Below are 20,285 nucleotides of genomic sequence, written 5' to 3' on the forward strand. Positions count from 1 at the left end.
GGGGGGCGCCGGCCGCCCTGCTCTGGGCGAGAGGGAGAAGGCGGAGGCCGTCAAGGAGGGGGCAGCTGGGTGGAGAGGGAGAGGAGACGGCTGAGATTCTGCGGAAGAAGGCGGCTAGGGTTCTGCGGGTGACGGAGGAGGAAGTGAGCGAGGGGAAAGGGAGAGGAGAGGACGCGCGAATAAAAGGAGACGTGGCTAGTGCCGCTAGTTGGCCGCACTTGCTCATCTTTTATATGTTCAATAAACGTGCTGGGCATCAGAACTGTCAGAATGATGGGCTTGGTTCCTTAAGATTTTCTGAAATTCCTAGTGTAAATCTCAAAAGCTTGTATAATACCATATGTCTTTACCATGTTGTAACACGAAGTGAAATGGACTCAACTGGTTAGCGAGCGTTAGTTTCCCACTGGTGCCCAAGTAGATGCATTATTCTTTGATTTTTTTAACATACATTGTTCTTTGTTATCAGTCACACTGTCACACAAGCTAACTAATTGGAGATTTGCATAACTCAGCCAGCTCAAACAGTTTCATATAAAGGTAGCACAATGTAGTTAATTTAGGTTTAAGCAACTATTGTGGGGTCAATGCACCAGACCCTGTACCCTTATATTGCTTGATTTGTACTAGTATAAGTGGTTACTATGTGTGCAAGTTGCATGCTTCTACTAAGTTTTCATGTCTTTTTGCCGCAAATAATAGTGACATGCACCTGACACCATGTATGCACCGGTTCTCCATTGTAAGCAAGTAGGCATGTAGGCGTCCGCGAACGTCCGCAAGATAAAAATTAAGCCTAGCGTGATTATGAAACTAACATTGGAGCTTGAATAAATTTGACTCTACATATGGTAAAGTTACAACCTCATTCATAACTAAATACTCTGTTGTATACTAAACAGGCTCTGCAGGCAGCCAAGCATAAGTCAGTAGAGCACAAATTCAACTACTGGAAATTTCTCCCTTTAACCACTGAGTGGATTTTCATTTCCAAGGACACAGTAGAAAAAAAACATTGGATGACTATTTGAGTTATTTTTCATTCTCCCTTTAACCACATGAGAACTTATGAGCATGTCGATGACAGATAGCCTGGCATGGTTTGTGATTAACAGGGAAATGAGTCTTACAATTTGTAACATCAGCAGTAAGATGGATGGTGGTATTTAATAGCATTGCTTAGTCAATTTTTTTTGGAAAATCAAATTCATATCAATGAAGTCAGCTGGTTGTATCCACGCCACTTGAGAATTTCAGAAATTGATTGACTTATGAGCAAGTCATCCTTCTTGCATCTTTTCCGGCACTTTGTGGACATAAAGTCGATGAAGATAATATGCTCTGTTTTGGTCAACAAAGTTTGATCGAATTCAGGTGGAACAGTCAGTCAAATGCAAGTGAACGTAGTTCTGAATTTGCACTTTTGTTTTGATTCATAATATACATTTATCATGCATGAATTGCAGTTTTTAGTCCCTTAATATGATCTACACTATTGAATTTTTTTTCTAGCTTGCATTCTACATAGACATGTACTTATTTCCTATGCATTACTCCCCTAACTGCTAGTCATTGCTATGTATATTGTTACTTTCCTTCCTATTGATCGTCGGTGTTCCTCTGATAATTGTCCAAAAATTAAAAACACCAAAATTATCAATTTCTATCGGTTTCACTATTTCTTTTTAGCATTGTTATAGTAGCTTCAAAATCGAGTGTGTCCTGACTGTTATGGTGTCTTTACGGATCATACATGTTCTTATTTGCAGCAAGAGTCGTGAAACAGGAGATATGATCGCTAAGGACACAGTGGAAATGCTCTGCATGTATGTGGCCACTGAAAAGGTCAGCATGGATATGACAATAGTAGGGCACATGTTCCTACCTCTTTTATGGATGAAGAAGGCGACACGACGCATGAAGATTACTCTAAACAAGTTTTCGCGCCGCTTATATTTATATATAAAGCCACAACCAAACAAGGTACATGGCCGAGCAATACAAGGTGGAGAGGTGGCCCTCTTACGAAGCCGATCTCAAGATAACCGGCATACGCAGAACTCTATGCAACCAAAAGAGAAAAAAAGAAGACCTGAACACAACACCAAACTATGCCCTAGCACACCTAAGCTCCACAACAACACTCTCATGAGGGAGAACGGCGCAAAGCTTCGCCGCTGTTGAGTCATCAACGAACAAAGGTCTTCACCCGGAGCCCAGACACAAAGAGAAGAACCACGAAGACATCTTCGAGAAGATAGCGGCACCCGCAAGTGTCACCGTCGTCGGCGCCGAGGCGCAGAGCTTTCGCTCAGCAGCTCACCCATGCCACTACGAGATTCCCATGACGAGCTTGGTGAGGACAGATCCCCATATGCGGTTTGGGGCACTGCCAGTGACAAGACAGAGAGAACGCCCGAGCCACCCGCCGCTACCCGTCCCATCGCCCACACGACCAAGAGGAGAGTCACCACCGCCGGCGATGGTTCCCGCCAGAGAGCCAACCATGCGGACCTCCACCCGGGACCACCGCCCCAGCATTCATGTCCAAGCCACTATCATCTGACCACATCACAGTGTACCCACCACGGTAGGAGGAGTAGAAGGCGTCTCTTTTCACTCCTAGCCCGACATCAGCCACGTAGTCTGGATCTACACCTCCACCACATGAGGCGTCGACACATGTGCCTCCAACCAGTCCCGGTGGACCGGAGGAGACGCAACTCCGTGACACCAACAACTCTCTCTCTCTCCTCATGGTGATGTGTGAGTAGTTCATCCTCGGTGCCGAGGGTATGTATTAGTAGCTATGTGTTCAATCTCTCTCTGCCCCCATGTTCTTAAAAGCTTTCGATCTTGATTGTATAATGGGCTTGTTAATAAAGTTGGATCTTATGATGTTTCTCCCTCTATTCTTTTTGTGGTGGATGCTTTGATCTTTGAAAATCCTTTATGTTGGATTGAATATTTTGGGTTTGGGATTACATGATGCATGTCTAGTATAACTTGGGGATACCTGTGGTGACATTGGGGTATTCTATGCATAAAAGGTTGAATGATAGTATAACATGGTTTTGTCATAGTACAATTTTGGGACTATCCGTGAGCCATTGAGATGGTTCAATAGATTAAGATTTGGAAGATGATGGATTGCTATTAAGTGCACCTAGGTGATTTCATCCTACTTTTTCCGATAAAAATAGAAACTTTGAAGTGATTTTTTACCGCACTTTTTGAGCGCATATCATGTTGTTTAACTATGTTAATGATGTTGAGAACTGAGACTAGTGAAAGTATGAACCTAGGACTTGTTTCCAAGCATTGAAACACCATTTTATTTACTCTTGGTACTTGTTATCTTGTTCGTATTTACCCAGATTACAAAAGGCTACTTCTACCATCCATATTACGCATATATTATCATATCTTCGTCGAACTAGTGCACCTATACATTTGACAATTGTATTAGGTTAACTGGAGACATTAGAGACCACTTGTATTTGATTTCAGGATTATTTGAGAGAGACCATTTTAATCCTATATCTACATGGATTGATATATCTTAGGCCATTCATTTGAGGAAAATTTGTTTTTCTTACAAAACTCTGCTCTTAAAGACACAGCAAAGTGTACAAAAATAAAATTGTGTAGTAGAAAACAAGGGTAGAGCAATAGATGAAGGTGTGTTGCATGTTGTGGAACTGGTGGAATCGGAGAAACAAAATAAATAAAGGGAAAGCTAGCCTGTTGATAGAGTGTCGGCATGTAGGCAACCAGGTGGGCGACGAAAACTCTACAATTGAGTACAAAAACTAGTACTCCCTCCATCCCAATTTTTTTGTCTTACATTTGTCTAGATACAGATATATCAAGTTATGTTTTAGTATTAGATACATCCGTATCTAGATAAATGTCACATTTTAGTATTAGATACATCAATATCTAGACATCTAAGACAAGAATACATCCGTATCTAGACAAATTTACAACAAGAATTTTAGAACGGAGGGAGTATGAGGAAAGAGAAAGACATTTACGTGCATTGGAAATGACCTGAAGGTGACTTACTCAATATCAACATTGATAGGGCATATCATCCTGAGGAGCAGCAATGAGCCTGGGGATTTATGGTCCGTGATAGCGATGGATTCGTCAAGGGATCAAGTGTAGGTTGTCACAGGCGGAAGCGGTGCATTTTTGTTTTTCTTATTCTAGATGTATGATCCGTGATAGCGATGGATACGTTTGGATCGGAGGGAGTAGTAGATATGAAATTATGTGTCATGATGTATTTAATGATATGTATTTCTTATTCTAGATGTAAATAATTTTTCTAAAAACTTGATCAAATTTTGTAAAGGTTGACTTTTCAAAAAGAATATAGACACTGCATTATGGAGCAGAGGGATTATTCCGAATATGCCAATATAGAAATTTTAAAAACAACATTCATAGGAAAAAAAAATCCAATTTCTGCACTTTCTTTTTAAAACATTTCTGCACTTTTGTTTTTTTTGGAGGAAAAACGTTCCCAGCTGAACTGGGCCGAATTCTGCGGCCCAGAATCTGTCCCTATCTACGGGTTGCAGCCCATCCTCCTTTCTTTCTCTTCTCTTCCACCTAGGCCCTGGCCCATCTTCTCTCTCGGCCACCCCCAACCTCCTCCTCCTCCTTCTGCAGCCGCAGCCACTGCAGTGGACGTAACGCCCGGCTGCGCCGCCGCCGCTGATCCTGCCGTTTCCTCCAAATTGATCGCGTCCGGCCTCCGTCCCCGTAATTCCCCGTGCCTCGACTCCTTCAGCCTCCATCTCCAATTCCCCATGGACATGGCGACCTGCTGCCGTCTGCCGACCTGATTTGAGCGACCAACCACCACGCACTCGTCGGTTCCTCTGACCTCCTCCTCAATTCCCCTTTTCTAGGTTGGAGCCGCACGCCACCGACGCCGGGCGGCGGCAGCCCGTGCACCCGCGGCTGACGAACTGGACCTGCTCCTCTCCGTCTCTTCGATCAGAACCGCACACCCACGCCGTACTGCACGCCGCCGACGCCTGCGCCCTGGTTACAGGTTATTGCTTAGACTGCCGGCCTTTCTAATCGATGAGTTATAAGTATCTGAAAATAATTCATCACTCAAAATTGACGAGTTACAGTGCAGACTTTGATGCGTTAGTTGATACCTAGACTTGGCCACATTACAGACTTACAAACTTGATCAGTATTATTGTGGTTGATAATAAGAGAGATGTGGGTTGGAGCTTCAGCTGGATCGTTTTGTTGTGGATGATAAAAGAGATATGGCTTTTTTCGATGCATATTGTGTGTTTTAATATCTAATAACTGACCCCCCCTCCGCTTTGATTATCCTCCGCCACTGGGTTAGTGCCATCTAATCAACTGTCATTACCAGCGACGATTTTCTAAAGAAAAAACAATTACATGACGAAAGAGAACTACTACTACTTTTTTCAAAGTTATTTTTTTTTTGCAAAACAACTCTATTTGGTCTCCATGATAAACTTCAAAGTGGAAAAACAATTGTATGATAGATAAACTACATTTTCTTTGAAGAGTTGGTTTCTTGCTCTAGTATGTTTTTTATTGTGTTCCCATGCATCAATTTTGTAATTAGCTCATGTTCTACTATAGTTAAACCACTGTGGTGTACTATTGTGCCACTCATTTTAAATCCTGTCGATATTCTTGATCAGTATTATTGTGGTTCACGCCATCATTGAGTTTTCTTTATTTGCATTGTATTTGTTCTAACGTGATTATCACTTGGTCACATAATGCGAAAATGTACCTCACACCCATCGTTTTTATAATATATATTTATCATCTCCTTTTTCAGGAGCTGATGCAAGGTGTAGGTTGTACTATGAGAAGGATGGTTGTGCACATCAAGCCTCAAATTGACCTCAATTGATTACACTAGAGCTGGTTGAATAATAATACATAATTGATTCTGGTGGTTCAAACATGGGTTCTAGATTTCCATCACATCAGCTGAGCAATGGCCTGTATGTATCTGGCCGACCTGAGCAACCTAAGGAGAAAGCCCCAACCATTAGCTCCAATTTGATGCCGTACACTCATGGTGACTTGAAGAAATCTGGAGAGTTTGGGAAGATGTTTGACCTCCATGCTGACAAGTCCAGAAAATCTGGTCCTCTGGGCAATGCGCCTTCGAGTAATACTTTATTTGGGGGTGCTGCTTCCAACTCTGGACCTGTCTCTAATGCTGGTGGCCGGTCAAACTACTCTGGTTCTCTTTCATCTTCACTTCCTGGTGCTGGAGGATCAGCAAGAGCAAAATCTAACTCCGGACCATTCAATAAGCATCGAGAACAAGCAAAGTGGTCAACCGGTCCCCAGTCTGGAGGTGTGACCCCAATGGCTCGCCAGAATTCTGGCCCTCTACCTCCAGTGCTTCCTACAACTGGGCTTATCACATCTGGCCCTCATTCTTCCGGGCCACTGAATTCGTCTGGTGCTCCAAGAAGAAAAGTATCTGGATCTCTTGATTCTGCTGCATCAATGAAGGTGCAGGCTACATCGCTTGCTCACAACCAGGCTGTTACTACTCTCACCACCGAAAGTAGTTTCTCAGTTAAGGGAAGCATTTCGAAGTTGGTACTCTGGTAAGTGATCACACTCTTGCTGATGGGGTTTGCAATAGGTCTCTTCATTCTTGTTGTTGTTTACAATGCGGTTGTGCTGATAGTTGTTGTTGTGGCAATGATTGGTTCTGTTTCCGCACTTGTGTGTTGGAATGTTTTCAGTGGCAGGAGAGGCGTGCTCGGGTTTGTCAATAGCTATCCTGATACTGATCTCATAACTGCAAAAGGTGGAGAGTATGTGAAGGTTACAGGGGTATGTGAAATGCTGCTGTTCTTGTTGGATTTATTGTTGTTATCTTCACTCTGATAAATTTCTGTTTAGTGTCAGTATTCATCCTGTTCCATTGAGCCTATGATCGTTCTGTTGCAATGTGCGCTAATGAGACTAAGCTGAACATAGTTGAGTATTACTGTTACACGATTCTTGTTTTGGTTTATGAATACATGTACCATCAGATTCAAGTTACTTACCTTTCATGTTCCTTTCTGCCGCATGTGCTTTGGACCTGTATACAAGCACATAATACATCAATATATCACCAAATTTCTGTATGTCGGTTTATTATTCATGGTAGAATTTGCATGGTAGTTATAATTGGATTCTTATAATCACTTCGTTCCACATGTAGCATAAAATCCTTTTCAGTTTTTTGGAGATTGCATATGTTAATCTACAGGTTGACAACATATTATTTTCTGTTCTGAGAAAACTTGTTACATTATTAATTAGTTACTTACCATTTACAGTAATGATCAGTATGCCAAACATCGCAGGTTGTTACGTGTGGAAATTTCCCACTGCAGTCCTCATTTCAAAGGATTCCGAGATGTGTGTACACTTCAACTAGGCTGTATGAGTATAGGGGTTGGGATTCAAAAATTGCAAACCCCAAGCATCGCCGGTTTACCTGGGGATTACAGACAGCAGAGGTGAGTTTTATTTTTTTCTGTAAGTACCTAGAAAAATGGTGTTTAAAATAAATTGATACAATGAATTACTTCCCAGTATAAAGATGTCTTTTAAAAATGTTAATATTCCAATTATATTACTTTCTTCCTAACTGGCTTTGACATTTCACCTGTGTAACTATTGCAGCGCTTTGCGGTAGATTTCTACATTTCCGATTTTCAATCTGGGCTTCGAGCATTGGTGAGAACAGGAAGTGGTGCACGGGTGACACCATATGTCGATGAACCGGTAGTAATTGACATCAATCCTGAGAACAAGGACATGTCTCCTGAATTTCTAAGATGGCTACGAGAAAGGAACCTCTCAAGTGATGGTCGGAAAATGCGCCTAAAAGAAGGGTATTATTTTCTTTATGTTGCTTTCCACCTGTATCACATAGAAATATTTAACTCTTTTCTGAAGATGTGTGCCAAAAGATATTAGTGAATCACTGTTATTTACTCAATCCCATACCGGCAGATACATCAAGGAAGGAAGCACTGTGAGTGTGATGGGGGTTGTTCAAAAGAGCGGGAGCATGTTGATGATAGTACCTCCATCGGAGCCTGTCTCATCTGGTTGCCTGTGGGGGAAGTGCCTATTCCCATCGAACCTTGACGGACTAGTCTTGAGATGTGAAGATACTTCAGACATGGATGTCATACCAGTATAGCAAGCTGAGTGTCTAGATACATCCGTATCTAGCAAATCTCAGACACGTAATGTGGATTGGAGGGAGTACTAAAGATTGAGTATGGCTGGGTAATCTGTGTTTTCACTGTATACCCCTTTCTCAATGTATTACGTCCTCTTTTGCTCATTTTTGGTTATGAGCTCTTAATACGTGTGTAATATGGTGGCATTTGGGTTGTTTGAAGACTTGTTCCCTTGGGTCTAATATATACGTATTATTTAGGATGGTTTTCTTGCACTGCTGCTAAACATCTTTCGTTTTCCATCTCTGTCCAAAACATCACACTAGCTGTGGTAATCTGTAGTAACTTGCTTAATTAGGACATGGGCTGATTTAGTGATTTGCAGTAGAAAACAACATGTTTTTTTGGCTTTCTACTCGAGGAGTTGAGGTGATTATTGTTTTTGATGCACCTAATTCAATCAAAAGAACATGTACGAATAAATCTTGACATTGTGTGTCACCGGAAGAGAAATTTATATGACACACAGATTCAATTACTTTAGTTGAGATTGAGATTTGGAGGTCTAACTACCAAAACCATAAGGCGGTGAGGACATAAAGGTCTACTGTACGAAGCAATGAAGAGTGCAGCCAAGCAAGACGCGCCATTTGAGAAAATAAAAGGACAAAATTTCAAGTGGTGCTCTATTAGGACTTAGTCATAAAGATGAGATGGGGCAAATAAAAGTACAAGGATCTATATGGCATAAAACTGTGTCATTTCAGGGTCGCAGCAGAAGGGCCTTGTTGTATGAGAAGATGAGGCCAGCGAAAGAAGGCATGGACCGGCATGCGATTTTTTTTAATGGACCATTACTTAATTTGTGCGTGTCATCCTTGAGAAGGGGCAATGCTAATCTTCCCTGTATCATTCCAGTTTTATCGCATGTACCCGAAGGGACAATTCTAGCTCCTAGTGCAACTTATCTGATGGCCCTGTGAGCAAATAAATAATGAATGAGTGCTAACTATACTTGGAACCGTAGTGCATCGATCAACTTCGCTCCTTCAATGTTCAGGTCATTGCCTAGCTAGATTCCGGCCATACCCGGCACCCTGGCCCGATTTTGGCCAAGTTCATTGTCATTCAGCATCTCAGCAACCGGTCTGCATGAGGTGGGCAGTGTCCACGAATTGTACAGCAGCCGGGCGACTTGTCCAGTGTGACATCAAGGATGAAGGACCTGGTCCTGGATTTCGAGAAGTCGCTGCAAAATCTGGAACAACAATTTACATTGCTCATGCTCTTACGTGCTCACATGTTTGTGATGCATGATTGGGATGGATGGCCCAATCTGCTTTTGCAGGCTCCTGGGGTGCATAGAGTAATAGTGTTGATCGTGCTGTCTAGCGCAATCAAGACATTTTAAAACATAAAATTACCTTATCTCCCTTTGTAGGAAATCAAAGAAAATCTTGACAGCAGTGTCATACTAGAGGACAATCCTGGAATGTCCCACCAAACCCTATATGTCGTTGTAGCTCCTCCTCCAAAACAAGAGCAAAAAGTATTCATAAATCTTGGCCCCACATCACGAGTACCAAGCTCCATATTGGAGTACTAACAATAATTGGTTCTTAATCGTCAACCCGGATGTTTCATGAGCAAAATTAGTATTATAGTCCTGTATTTACAAACTGTTTGGAAAATGTAAAGAAAAATATCCCCGAAGGCGTAACTATTGACATATATACTACTAGTTACAAACCTATGCTATTCACGGGGAAACACTATTTCTGATCCATCGACGGTCGACTAGTTTTCACTCTAGTAGTAGACATTTTGGAGCCTAAGCTTTTGAAAGTAGACTTCCCTTTCTTATCACTATTACTCCTCTGTTCATAAACATAAGATGTTTTAAACTTTTACTAAATCGGATGTACATAGACACGCTTTAATTGGTTTGATCATTCATTTCAATCTATCTATAATCCATATTAAAATATCCAAAATATCTTATATTTGTGAATGGAGGTAGTAGTTAATATTGCTTTTGTGTTACTCGTGGTCACTCAACTTGCATGATGCGCTAACATATCGAACTCTAAAATTGCTTGTTAAATCCACTCTACTTGGCTCATACTCACATGAGGACGGGAGTGCAGGTTCAGGTATGGTGTTACGTGGCCATGATGGGGCCATTCTCTTCTCTGCGTGTAGGTCCTTGTGGTCGTGTCTGAACACCTTGCGCGCGGAGCTCGCCGGTTGCATGGAAGGCCTAGCCCTTGCTCACCAATGGATGGAGATGCCGATCATCGTCGAGAGTGACAGTCTACAAGCAGTACAGATGATCAATGCCCGAGGCCAAGATCGGTCTCAGTACGCCATGGTAATTTCTGAGGTGAAGCGTCTCATGGGTCTAAGGGAGTGTCGTGTTACTCATATCTCTAGAGAGCAGAATAATGTAAGTCACACGTTAGCAAACTTCGAAAGGACGGAGGATCGAACTGTGGTATGGATCCGTTGCGGTCCTGATAACATCCCTAGTCTGTGTAGGGATGAACTTGTCTGCTCTTGAGTAATATACTCCTTTTACCCCCGCAAAAAATCCACTTGACTTGGTGATGAACACCAATATGGTTCAGAACAAGCCACACATGCCCTTTTTGTTGATGTGGTCATGGAGGAGAAACTAGGAGGATCCATGCTCACTAATAGGACATCGATATGTGGGATAAACATGACAACGTTCCGATTTCTCACTAGGATGGCGTGTTCTGAACCATACGGTTCATGTTTACAAAGTTTAGTTGGTTAGGTGGGCATTTTCATGGTTGGGTGACTAAAGTTCACGCATCATGCAAGTTGAGTGGGGAGTTTTACCCATATTAATCTCACAAATCAAGACATATATGCAATTAACAAGGCCTTAATCGCACATGAGCACAATTGCCAAAGTTAATCCATCATCACAAGCATCAATTACACGTTGATCAACCTTGATTTTCCGTCGGAACATTATACGGCGTCGCTACTAGGTGAAGTTGGTTCCTTCTCCTTGTTGTAGAGCCGACGATCATGTCCATATCAAGCTCATCCGGCTTAATTCCGTCTGGGAGGCTCCAGTCAAAGTAGTACAGAAGCCGTGCAAGGAGAATCTCCAACACAGCTAGCCCAAAGGCACCGCCAGGGCACATCCTCCTCCCGCTCCCGAAAGGTATGTACATGAACCGTGTGCCGTTGTAGTCCACTGTGTTGTCCTCGAACCTCTCTGGCCTGAACTCGTTCGCGTCATTCCAATTCTCAGGGCTCCTTGCTATCGCCCATGCGTTAACCATTATCCTCGAGCCCTTCGAGACCTTGAATCCACCAATGTTGCAGGTCTCTCGGCAGACACGGGGGAGCAGAAGCGGTACCACCGGGTGCAACCGCATGCCCTCCTTGATCACCATCTTTGTGTATTCCAGCTTGTCCATGTGGCCCTCATGATCTTCTGGACTCTTGTTGTCCAATGTTTGTCGCACCTCTGCTTGTGTCTTGGCCATCACCATTGGGTTTCTCATGAGCTCCGACATGATCCACTCGACCGTTGACGATGTTGTTTCCGTCCCTGCCGTGAACAAGTCCTATTGGGAAACCATGATAGTTAATTCAACTAATGGTATCAACATTAGCAAAATAGGTACATGTAAGTTGACTCAGTTTGCAATTTGTATAATTTGATCTTGTGAGAGGACGAACGGTTGGGAAAAGAAGAAAGGTGAAGGAAGAAGAAAGAAGGATTTTAATGGCCTGGAAAATTAACTTACCCAAAATATTTTTTCACTCAGATTCACCTAATTTTGGATATTGCACGCACACATTTCTCGGTGATAGTTCTAACTCTTTGAGAAACAATTGGCACAGCAGGCCAGCCTTTCAACAAGAGCATATCTTGGCAGACCCCTTCTATCCCACCGAACTATAAAATAGTCGCCAGTTTTTAGTTTTGGACGGAAAAAGTAGCCCAAACAGACCTCTTATACATCTTCGACCTTTAAATTTTTCTAAGGGATGCGGTAAAAAACTCCTTCCGATCTGTAAAAACACAGTTTTTGCATCCGGTTCAACGGTGCCTTGTATCGGAAGAAAGCACCATGGAAACTTCCGCGTCCGCCGTCCACGTCACCCCGGATGCCGCCCCGCCCTTCCCTGAACGCCGGCAGCCCATCCGTGTCCATCGTTCGCGCCGCCCCGGTCCTCCGGCCGCATCTCTCACTACGGCGAGGGAGGAGCTAGCTAGCTCCTGGATCGATTTGAGCTGAGCTAGAGCTGAGCTAGCTAGCTCTGGCTAGCCCGACGGAGGAGCTAGCTAGCTCTTGGATTGGCCGCTTCGTGCGTTTTGTATTTCGTCGCCGGTGGCTCCGTATTTGGCCGCATCGTGTGCTGTCCGTTAATTTTGTGGGAGCAAGCTAGCTGACCATGAACATAGGCGAGAGGAAGAAGAAGACGTGGGAAAAGAATATAAGTGAATATTTGGTTTTACAGTTTAATTTTGAGGGGTCTGTTTGGCCGCTGCTAAAACCAACCTTTAAAACACGGTTTCTGTGAACTGAAAATTGCGTTTTCAATTTCGCAGTTTAAAGGGTCTTCTAGAGATGCTCTTACCACTATGATTGCCTTGATGTTTGTAGTGCCAATGGGGAACTCAAGCTGCCCCTCCTCTTTGATCCTAAGCATGACGCTCAGAAGATCATCGTCTCCGGTCGTTGCTGCGGTCTTCTTTTCCTGTCGCCGCGCCTCGCACCCAGCGATGATCCTGTCAAAGACGTCGTCGAGCTGCCCGCGCGCCCGCCGGAGCCGGCGTTGCAGCCCAGTGACGACGTCCACGAACCGCAGGGACGGGAAGAGGTCCCCGATGCAGTGTCGAGCACGACCCGGATCGCAGACAAGAACCGCTCTTGGAGCTCGGCGTCGCACCCGTCGCCGAACGTCGCCTTTGCGGTGATCGTGTTCGCGCAGGACACGAGAAGCTTCCCGATATTGACCGGTTCGCCGCTTCCGCCGGCGGCGGCGGCGCGGATCTTACTGACGAGGGACAGGGCCTCGCTGTCCCTGATGTGCGCGAACTGCCTCACCTTCCGTGCGCTCAGGAGCTCCGCCACGCAGAGCCTTCGCAGCGTCCTCCAGTAGGCGCCGTATGGCGCGAAGGCGATGTCAGTGTTTCCGTAGCACACGATCTCCGTGGACAGAAGGCTCGGCCGCGACGCGAAGTTGAGGTTGTCGTCCCGGAGCACCTCCTCAGCCGCCGCCGGCGAGGAGATCACGACGGTGTCGACCTGGCCCAGCCGCAGGTACATCACCGGGCCGTGCTTCCTGGCCAGGTCCCGGAGAGCGACCTGCGGCGTCTCCGTCAGGAGGTGGAGGAGGCTTCCGATGAAGGGGAGACGCCGTGGGCCGGGAGGCTGCCTCTTCCTTGAACTTGGTGTTGGTTTGCGGCCAAGCAAGGAAAAGAGAACGATCAGTGAGACGAGGGAGAGGGAGAGGAGGGTGGCCGCGCTTAGCTCCATGGAATTTGATTGCGCTGAGCAGCAAGCAAGAACGGTTGCTTGTTGCTTGGATGTGGTCAACACAAGAGATGTTCAATTGATCATGGTTCATTTTTATAGGGAACGATCTTGCTGTCCCACGAGCCACGCCCCATCCCGTCCACCCCAACCACGCACAGCACCATGCCACCTCTCCTCCCAAATGAGAGGATGTGACCATGGGCATAAATAATGGATCCCAACTTTCATGATAGTTCCTTCTTTCAAGGTTTTTTGGGGTTTTTTGTGAGATATATGGTCATCTCGACTAATATTATAAATAATGTAAAAATTCACGTGTATAAAAAGATAATGCAAAGATATCCTAATAATATTGGAATTCACAATATTCAAAAAGGCTGTAATTTAGCATTACATATAGAGAGCAAAGACAAAACTAAATACTTATTCCTTGATGTTTTTTTAAAATTCCCATACAAATTCAGAAATCTTGGGTGCATCTTCATTATTGTTGTACTTGGGTAAAAAATCGCTCCTTGTCTCCGAACCATCACGGGATTATAAGTATTATCATTGAGTAAGCAATGGTAAGTACGAAAAAGTAAGCATTGCATTGTTTGGTCTAGATTTGCATCCATCATCCATTAGGCAGACACCTTTCCATACTATTCTATTAGCGTGTCATGGTAATATTTTGCACAAGATGGTGTTTCTTTACTGTGAAAATTGTGTTTTTAGTGGTATCTTTCAACACGGGGTTTTAACTCACATAGAGGTGCAAGCGGCATCCCGCTTCACCCCGCGAAACTATCAATTAGCTCATCAATGCTACAAATTAATGCTAAATTTGTTGTGCCATTATCCACCAACCCGCGCCACTTGCATCCCTAAGTGACATGGTACACCACACATGAAAATTTTCCATGCAGATTTTGTAGCTTGCATGAACTTAGATGCCATCATCCCAACATAAAAACCTAGGCCCTTGTCTTCCCTTTCTTTCTCAGTGGAGCACTGCTATGCACACGATGGATTCATGCATGATGAACAGACGGCGGGTGACATATCCACTGGATTGCCTCATTCTATCAACTTGTATGGCTTCAAATCATGTGGTCTGCAGTTCGTGCGTGCACATATCGTGTCATATCACTTTCGTTCTCAGTGTGGTATTCAGGAGCTGAGTTTGTCTGGACAACATAAAATACTGTTAGGGTATTCCCAAAGGAGAGGTTTGCTTGTAAAAGAAGGTTGCTTAAATAATTGAACATAGCTCTAACAAAGAAAGGAAAAAGGATAACAAAAACATTTGATAAAGGAATATCACTCATCAGACAGGGTAATAACATTTTAAAATTAAACGCAATAAAGATCGTTCAAACATCATAGAAATAATGTGTCTTTAGACGTGTTGGAAATATGCCCTAGAACCAATAATGATTGTATTATTTATTTCCATGTTTATAATTAGATTTTTATATTCTATGTTATAACTGTTATGATTCTTGAATATGTCATTCAGAGAAAAACTCATAAGCACGTGTAGAGTAATAAACGATAAAACCTGATTCCTAGTCTTGCCTCTAGCACTAGATCAAGTGTTCCATGATGGTTATGTTTTCCTGATCACTGCTACGAGTTAAGCGTAACAAGGATGCCGGCAACTTTGAGAGTATGGAGTTAGAAGGACAATCATATTGAATTGACCCAACTTGTTTGTTATACTTTGAGATGTTATCGTCGGAAGTATATAGTCTATAACACGGAGAGTTGAAGTATGCTCAGTTCCTTAGACCATGAAAGTATCAAGTCACTTTATACCAGATGATGCACTTTGGTGTTGTTCCAACATTATCCGTTATAGGGTAATCATAACAGCAACTTAAGGTTCATGGAAAGTATGACAAGGGGCAAGATAGCTCAGGAGTGGCATTTGATCCTCCAATGATGGATAGATATTCTTAGGGCCCTCTTGGTGTGATGGAATCCATCTTCGTCTATCTAGACACAAGTGAAGTATTGCTCACAGGTATGCCGGAACACAACAACGAGAAAGAAGAAAAAAATCAGTAATGAGGAGACCAGTATAGTGAGCATGTGAATGACTCACGGGGATACCGATATATATCACCTCAGGTTTTGTAATGTATCGTGAAGCAAAAGGAATAGTATGTGATAACCAAAGGTTCACTCGAATATCATTTGTGTGAGTATAGGGGTCAACATGGATGTTCACAGTTCTGTTGTTGATCATTGAATGAAAGGATGTTTTGTTGATATATATATTTCACCGAACCTACAGGGTCACATGCTTAAGGGATTATGATCTGTTGAGTGATATAGGATTTAGGAACATGAGAAAATATTACCATAATAGTTTTGGTAATGGAAGAAATAGTTTTGAGAGAAATCGGAAGTGTTTTGGGGTTACCAAAAGGATCTAGGAAAATATTGGGCAATGTTATATAGGCAAAAATAATTTTTGAGGACTTAATATAAATATGAGAGGATTCTTGTAATTACCGGGAGCTCCCTAGGATTTATTTAGGGGCTATGGGCTAATAGAATTAGCTAAAGGCCACATAGGGGACAATTAATGGGCCATATGGGCCCAATAAGAGTGGGGCGCCCTCTAGCTTGTAGGACAAGCTTTGGGGACAGATTTGGAGTTGGAGGGGGATTCCTCTCCTTGGTCGGTGCACCAAAGGGAGTTCCCCTCCCCAAGTCGGTGCTCCCCTATCCCTCCACCGATAGGTATGGTACTATTCACAATAGTTTACTATTTAATACACTATTTGGAATAGTATTTCACTATTCACAACAATATTTAATTTTGCGTGTTCTAACCTGGTTATTTCTTTAATGCAGGATCTATTAAGGGCTGGCGAGGCCAACAATACGACCGACGGTGTGCGTAGTGGTGTAAAATCCTACTCAATGCTCACCATATTTTTCATTATGTTGTTTCAGATGTAGCTAGTTTCGTTTACTTGATATTTTTAATTGCAATTTTATGGGGTAAATTCCTTCAGTCTTCCCAGGCAGTTCCACCCGAAGGGAACACTTCTCTACGACCATAAGGTTCTCATTCAAACGCCACACAAGGCTAAACAGAGAACTACCGGCAAATGTTTCTTCTATAGGATCCCTACCATAAGAACTCGTCCCACAAATTCATAAATAAAAATACCAAGTGAAACATGAAACTATATCATATTCACAACATAATTTACATATTGCTTTCCCTTTCGGGAGGTCCCCGAAGGGATAACACAAGCTAAAGGAAATCACCTTCTAACTACCTTCGTGAGCTTACAATGCACTGAATATTGTGGCTCTTATTACAGGATGAGGAACTACTACTACTGAGCAACGAGCTTGCTAGCTGAGTCATAGCTCTCTGCTCTATCAGTGGCAGGTTCTTCTCTGTCTGGTGTCTCTCCTCCTTGGCAGACGTCTTCTTTTATAGCCGCAGGAGAGGCCTTCGGGAGACTCTGATTCTTTATTTTATATGTAGTAGGATGCATGTGTGTTCTTCTAGGGTATGGATAAGAGTGAGAGATAGTGCCCGACAAGTTTCAATATTTATGAATAATATTATTGCTTTTTTCACGTGGGCATTGTCTCTCGGTGGATAATTGGCTGGCCTCTGCGTATCATCTTCGCTCTTCAGCTATGCAATTCTTCATGCGATTAGCCTTCAGATAGATAGCTTCTTCTGCCTTTAAGAATCCTTGTGCCGGTGCATGCATACATATATGTCGAAGCTCCTTACTATTCATCATTGTTTATTTATTTTATATTTTAATATTTTGTTACAGGGTCTTCCGTGCCCATATATTTGATATTTCCATATCAATATTAGGTAATATTCTAGATTCTATCAATATTTGGGTCGGGTATAGGTCCTCCGCGCCCGAATAATTGATAGCAATATCAATATATGGAATTGGGCTTTGTTCAGGCGGCTGCCCATGCCTTGCTATGTCCATATGATCATCATCTAACAAATGAAAATCATATTTTTGATCACATTCATTCTTTATTTCATAAAAATAAATCCATCTATTTCTTGTCTTAATTCTTTTAATATTTCTTCCTTTAATTCTTTCTTTATTATTTTTGAAAATTCCTCAAATCTTTTATCCATCTCTCGATCTATGTATTCACTGTCTAAAGGCTCAAGCCCCTCTAGAAGGCATTTTTGATATGTTTGATATTTTGGAGACTCTTCCTTCTTTATATCCTTCGAGCTTGATGCCTCCCCCTTTGTAGGATTTGGTGAAGCAGGTATGTCTCTTCTCTTTTGGATATAGTCTTTAGATTTTGGGTCAATATAATAATTTTCTCCTAATACCTTTCTTGCCCAAAATAAGGCTTCATTTATACTATCATATTTTTTAAATGTTAGATCTTCTCCTCTTCTTTTTATGTCTATCTTCTCAATCATAATGTCTTCCCATGTCAAATATATGCCTAGTTTATTTCCATCAAACAAAATATATAATGTTTCTCCTTTTGGTATTTCAATCCTTTCTGGCTTTGGCAAATTTCTATTCATTTGGTTAAAATATTCTGCCACACTATTGAGAATTGATAACATATATCATTTTTCCTCTGTCTTGACGGTATATTGGTACCAGAAATTATCCAATATGCACCGTTGAATTTCGTCAAGCTTGATATGGGCCTTTGGCTTGAAATTGAATGTATTTGGCTGAAATATTTTCGGCCTATTTTCTTCTCCAAAGAAGTAGCATTCATCCCTGGTGGGGAATAATCCTTTCTTCATTTCTGCAAATTTGATGCTTGAGAAAATATGTCCGGTAAGGTATTATCATTTCCCTTAATATGCTCAACTTTATAACCATTCCCAGCTATGGTGTCTTCAAATAAGACCCATCTTCTGGTTGAGCTTTTGTTACTATTAATTTTATTGTGATATCGACATGTGGCTTCACAATCTGTTCGCACTGTATCCTAGATATAACCTGCATGCATTTATTGCATTCACAATCTGACATATAGTAGTAGACACCATAGATGGGAATGGTTATAAAGTTATTTTTGAGCATATTAAGGGAAAGGATAATACCTTACCTGGCATTTTTCTCGTCATCAAATTTGCATTAATGAAGAACAAAATATTTCCCACCAGAGATGAATGCTACTTCTTTGGAGAAGAAAATAGGATGAAAATATTTAAGCCAAATACATTCAATTTCAAGCCAAAGGCCCATATCAAGGTTGACGAAATTCAACGGTGCATATTGGATAATTTCTTGTACCAATATACCGTTAAGAGAGAGGAAAAAGGATATATGTTATCAATTCTCAATATCCTAGCAGAATGTTTTAACCAAATGAACAGAAATTTGCTAAAGTCAGAAAGGATTAAAATACCAAAAGGAGAAATATTATATATTTTGTTTGATGGAAATAAACTAGGCATATATTTGACATGGGAAGACATTATGATTGAGAAGATATACACAAAAAGAAGAGGAGAAGATCTAACATTCAAAAAATATGATATATAAATCAAGCCTTGTTTTCGGCAAGAAAGGTATTAGGAGAAAATTATTATATTGACCCAAAAGCTAAAGACTATATCCAAAAGAGAAGAGACGTACCTGCTTCACTAACTCCTATAAAGGGGGAGGCATCAAGTTCGAAGAATATAAAGAAGGAAGAGTCTCCAAAATATCAAACATATCAAGAATGCCTTCTAAAGGGACTTGACCCTTTAGACATCAAATACATCAATCAAGAAATGGATAAAAGATTTGAAGAATTTTCAAAAATAATAAAGAAAGAATTAAAGGAAGAAATATTAAGAGAATTAAGACAAGAAATAGATGATTTTTTTTAAGAAATAAAGAATGAATGCGATCGAAAATATGATTTCCTTCTGTTAGATGATGATCATATGGACATAGCAGGCATGAGCAGACATGTGAATAAACCCCAATTCCATATATTGATATTGCTATCAATTATTCAGGCGTGGAGGACCTGTACCCGACCCGAATATTGATAGAATCTAGAATATTATAAAATGGAATATTACCAAATATTGATATGGAAATATCAAATATATGGGCAGGGAAGACCCTTGAAAAAAAATATAATGTAAAATAAATAAATAAATTATGATGAATAGTAAAGCAGCTTTGACATATATGCACGCAGGCACTGGCACAAGGATTCTTAAAGGCAGAAGAAGCTATCTATCTGAAGGCTAATCACATGAATAATTGCATGGCTGAAGAGCGAAGATGATACGCAGAGGTGAGCCAATTATTCACCGAGAGACAATGCCCACGTAAAAAAACAATGAGCCTAAAGATTAAAGCTTGTTGGGGAACTATCTCTCGCTCTTATCCATACCCTAGAAGGACACGCATACATCCTACTACATATAAATAAAGAAACGAAGGCTCCCGAAGGCCTCTCTTGCGGCTATAAAAGGAGACATCTGCCAAGGAGGAGAGACACCAGACGGAGAAGAACCAGGCAGAGAGCTGTGACTCAGCTAGCAAGCTCA

General features: G+C 41.9%; 1 protein-coding gene, 1 non-coding gene and 1 pseudogene across 2 annotated transcripts; 1 reads left to right on the forward strand and 2 right to left on the reverse strand.

Annotated features, from left to right (window-relative positions):
• The first annotated feature begins 4,652 nt into the window (after positions 1-4,652).
• Positions 4,653-8,490, forward strand: LOC119356274 (uncharacterized membrane protein At1g16860-like). Its single transcript, XM_037623215.1, has 7 exons — positions 4,653-4,773; positions 4,923-5,068; positions 5,855-6,644; positions 6,786-6,876; positions 7,398-7,553; positions 7,720-7,931; positions 8,053-8,490. Exons 3-7 carry the CDS (start codon positions 5,983-5,985, stop codon positions 8,243-8,245), a joined length of 1,314 nt encoding a protein of 437 aa, XP_037479112.1. The 5' UTR covers positions 4,653-4,773; positions 4,923-5,068; positions 5,855-5,982; the 3' UTR covers positions 8,246-8,490.
• Positions 8,491-9,068: 578 nt separating this feature from the next.
• On the reverse strand, positions 9,069-9,171 carry LOC119359851. The gene has a single exon (XR_005172695.1). It is a non-coding gene; the product is annotated as a U6 spliceosomal RNA (small nuclear RNA).
• A 1,927-nt stretch (positions 9,172-11,098) lies between these two features.
• LOC119351893 lies at positions 11,099-13,777 on the reverse strand (annotated as a pseudogene).
• Between the last annotated feature and the right edge of the window lie 6,508 nt (positions 13,778-20,285).

Source organism: Triticum dicoccoides, chromosome 2A (genome assembly GCF_002162155.2).
Source record: "Triticum dicoccoides isolate Atlit2015 ecotype Zavitan chromosome 2A, WEW_v2.0, whole genome shotgun sequence".
NCBI classification, from domain to species: domain Eukaryota; kingdom Viridiplantae; phylum Streptophyta; class Magnoliopsida; order Poales; family Poaceae; genus Triticum; species Triticum dicoccoides.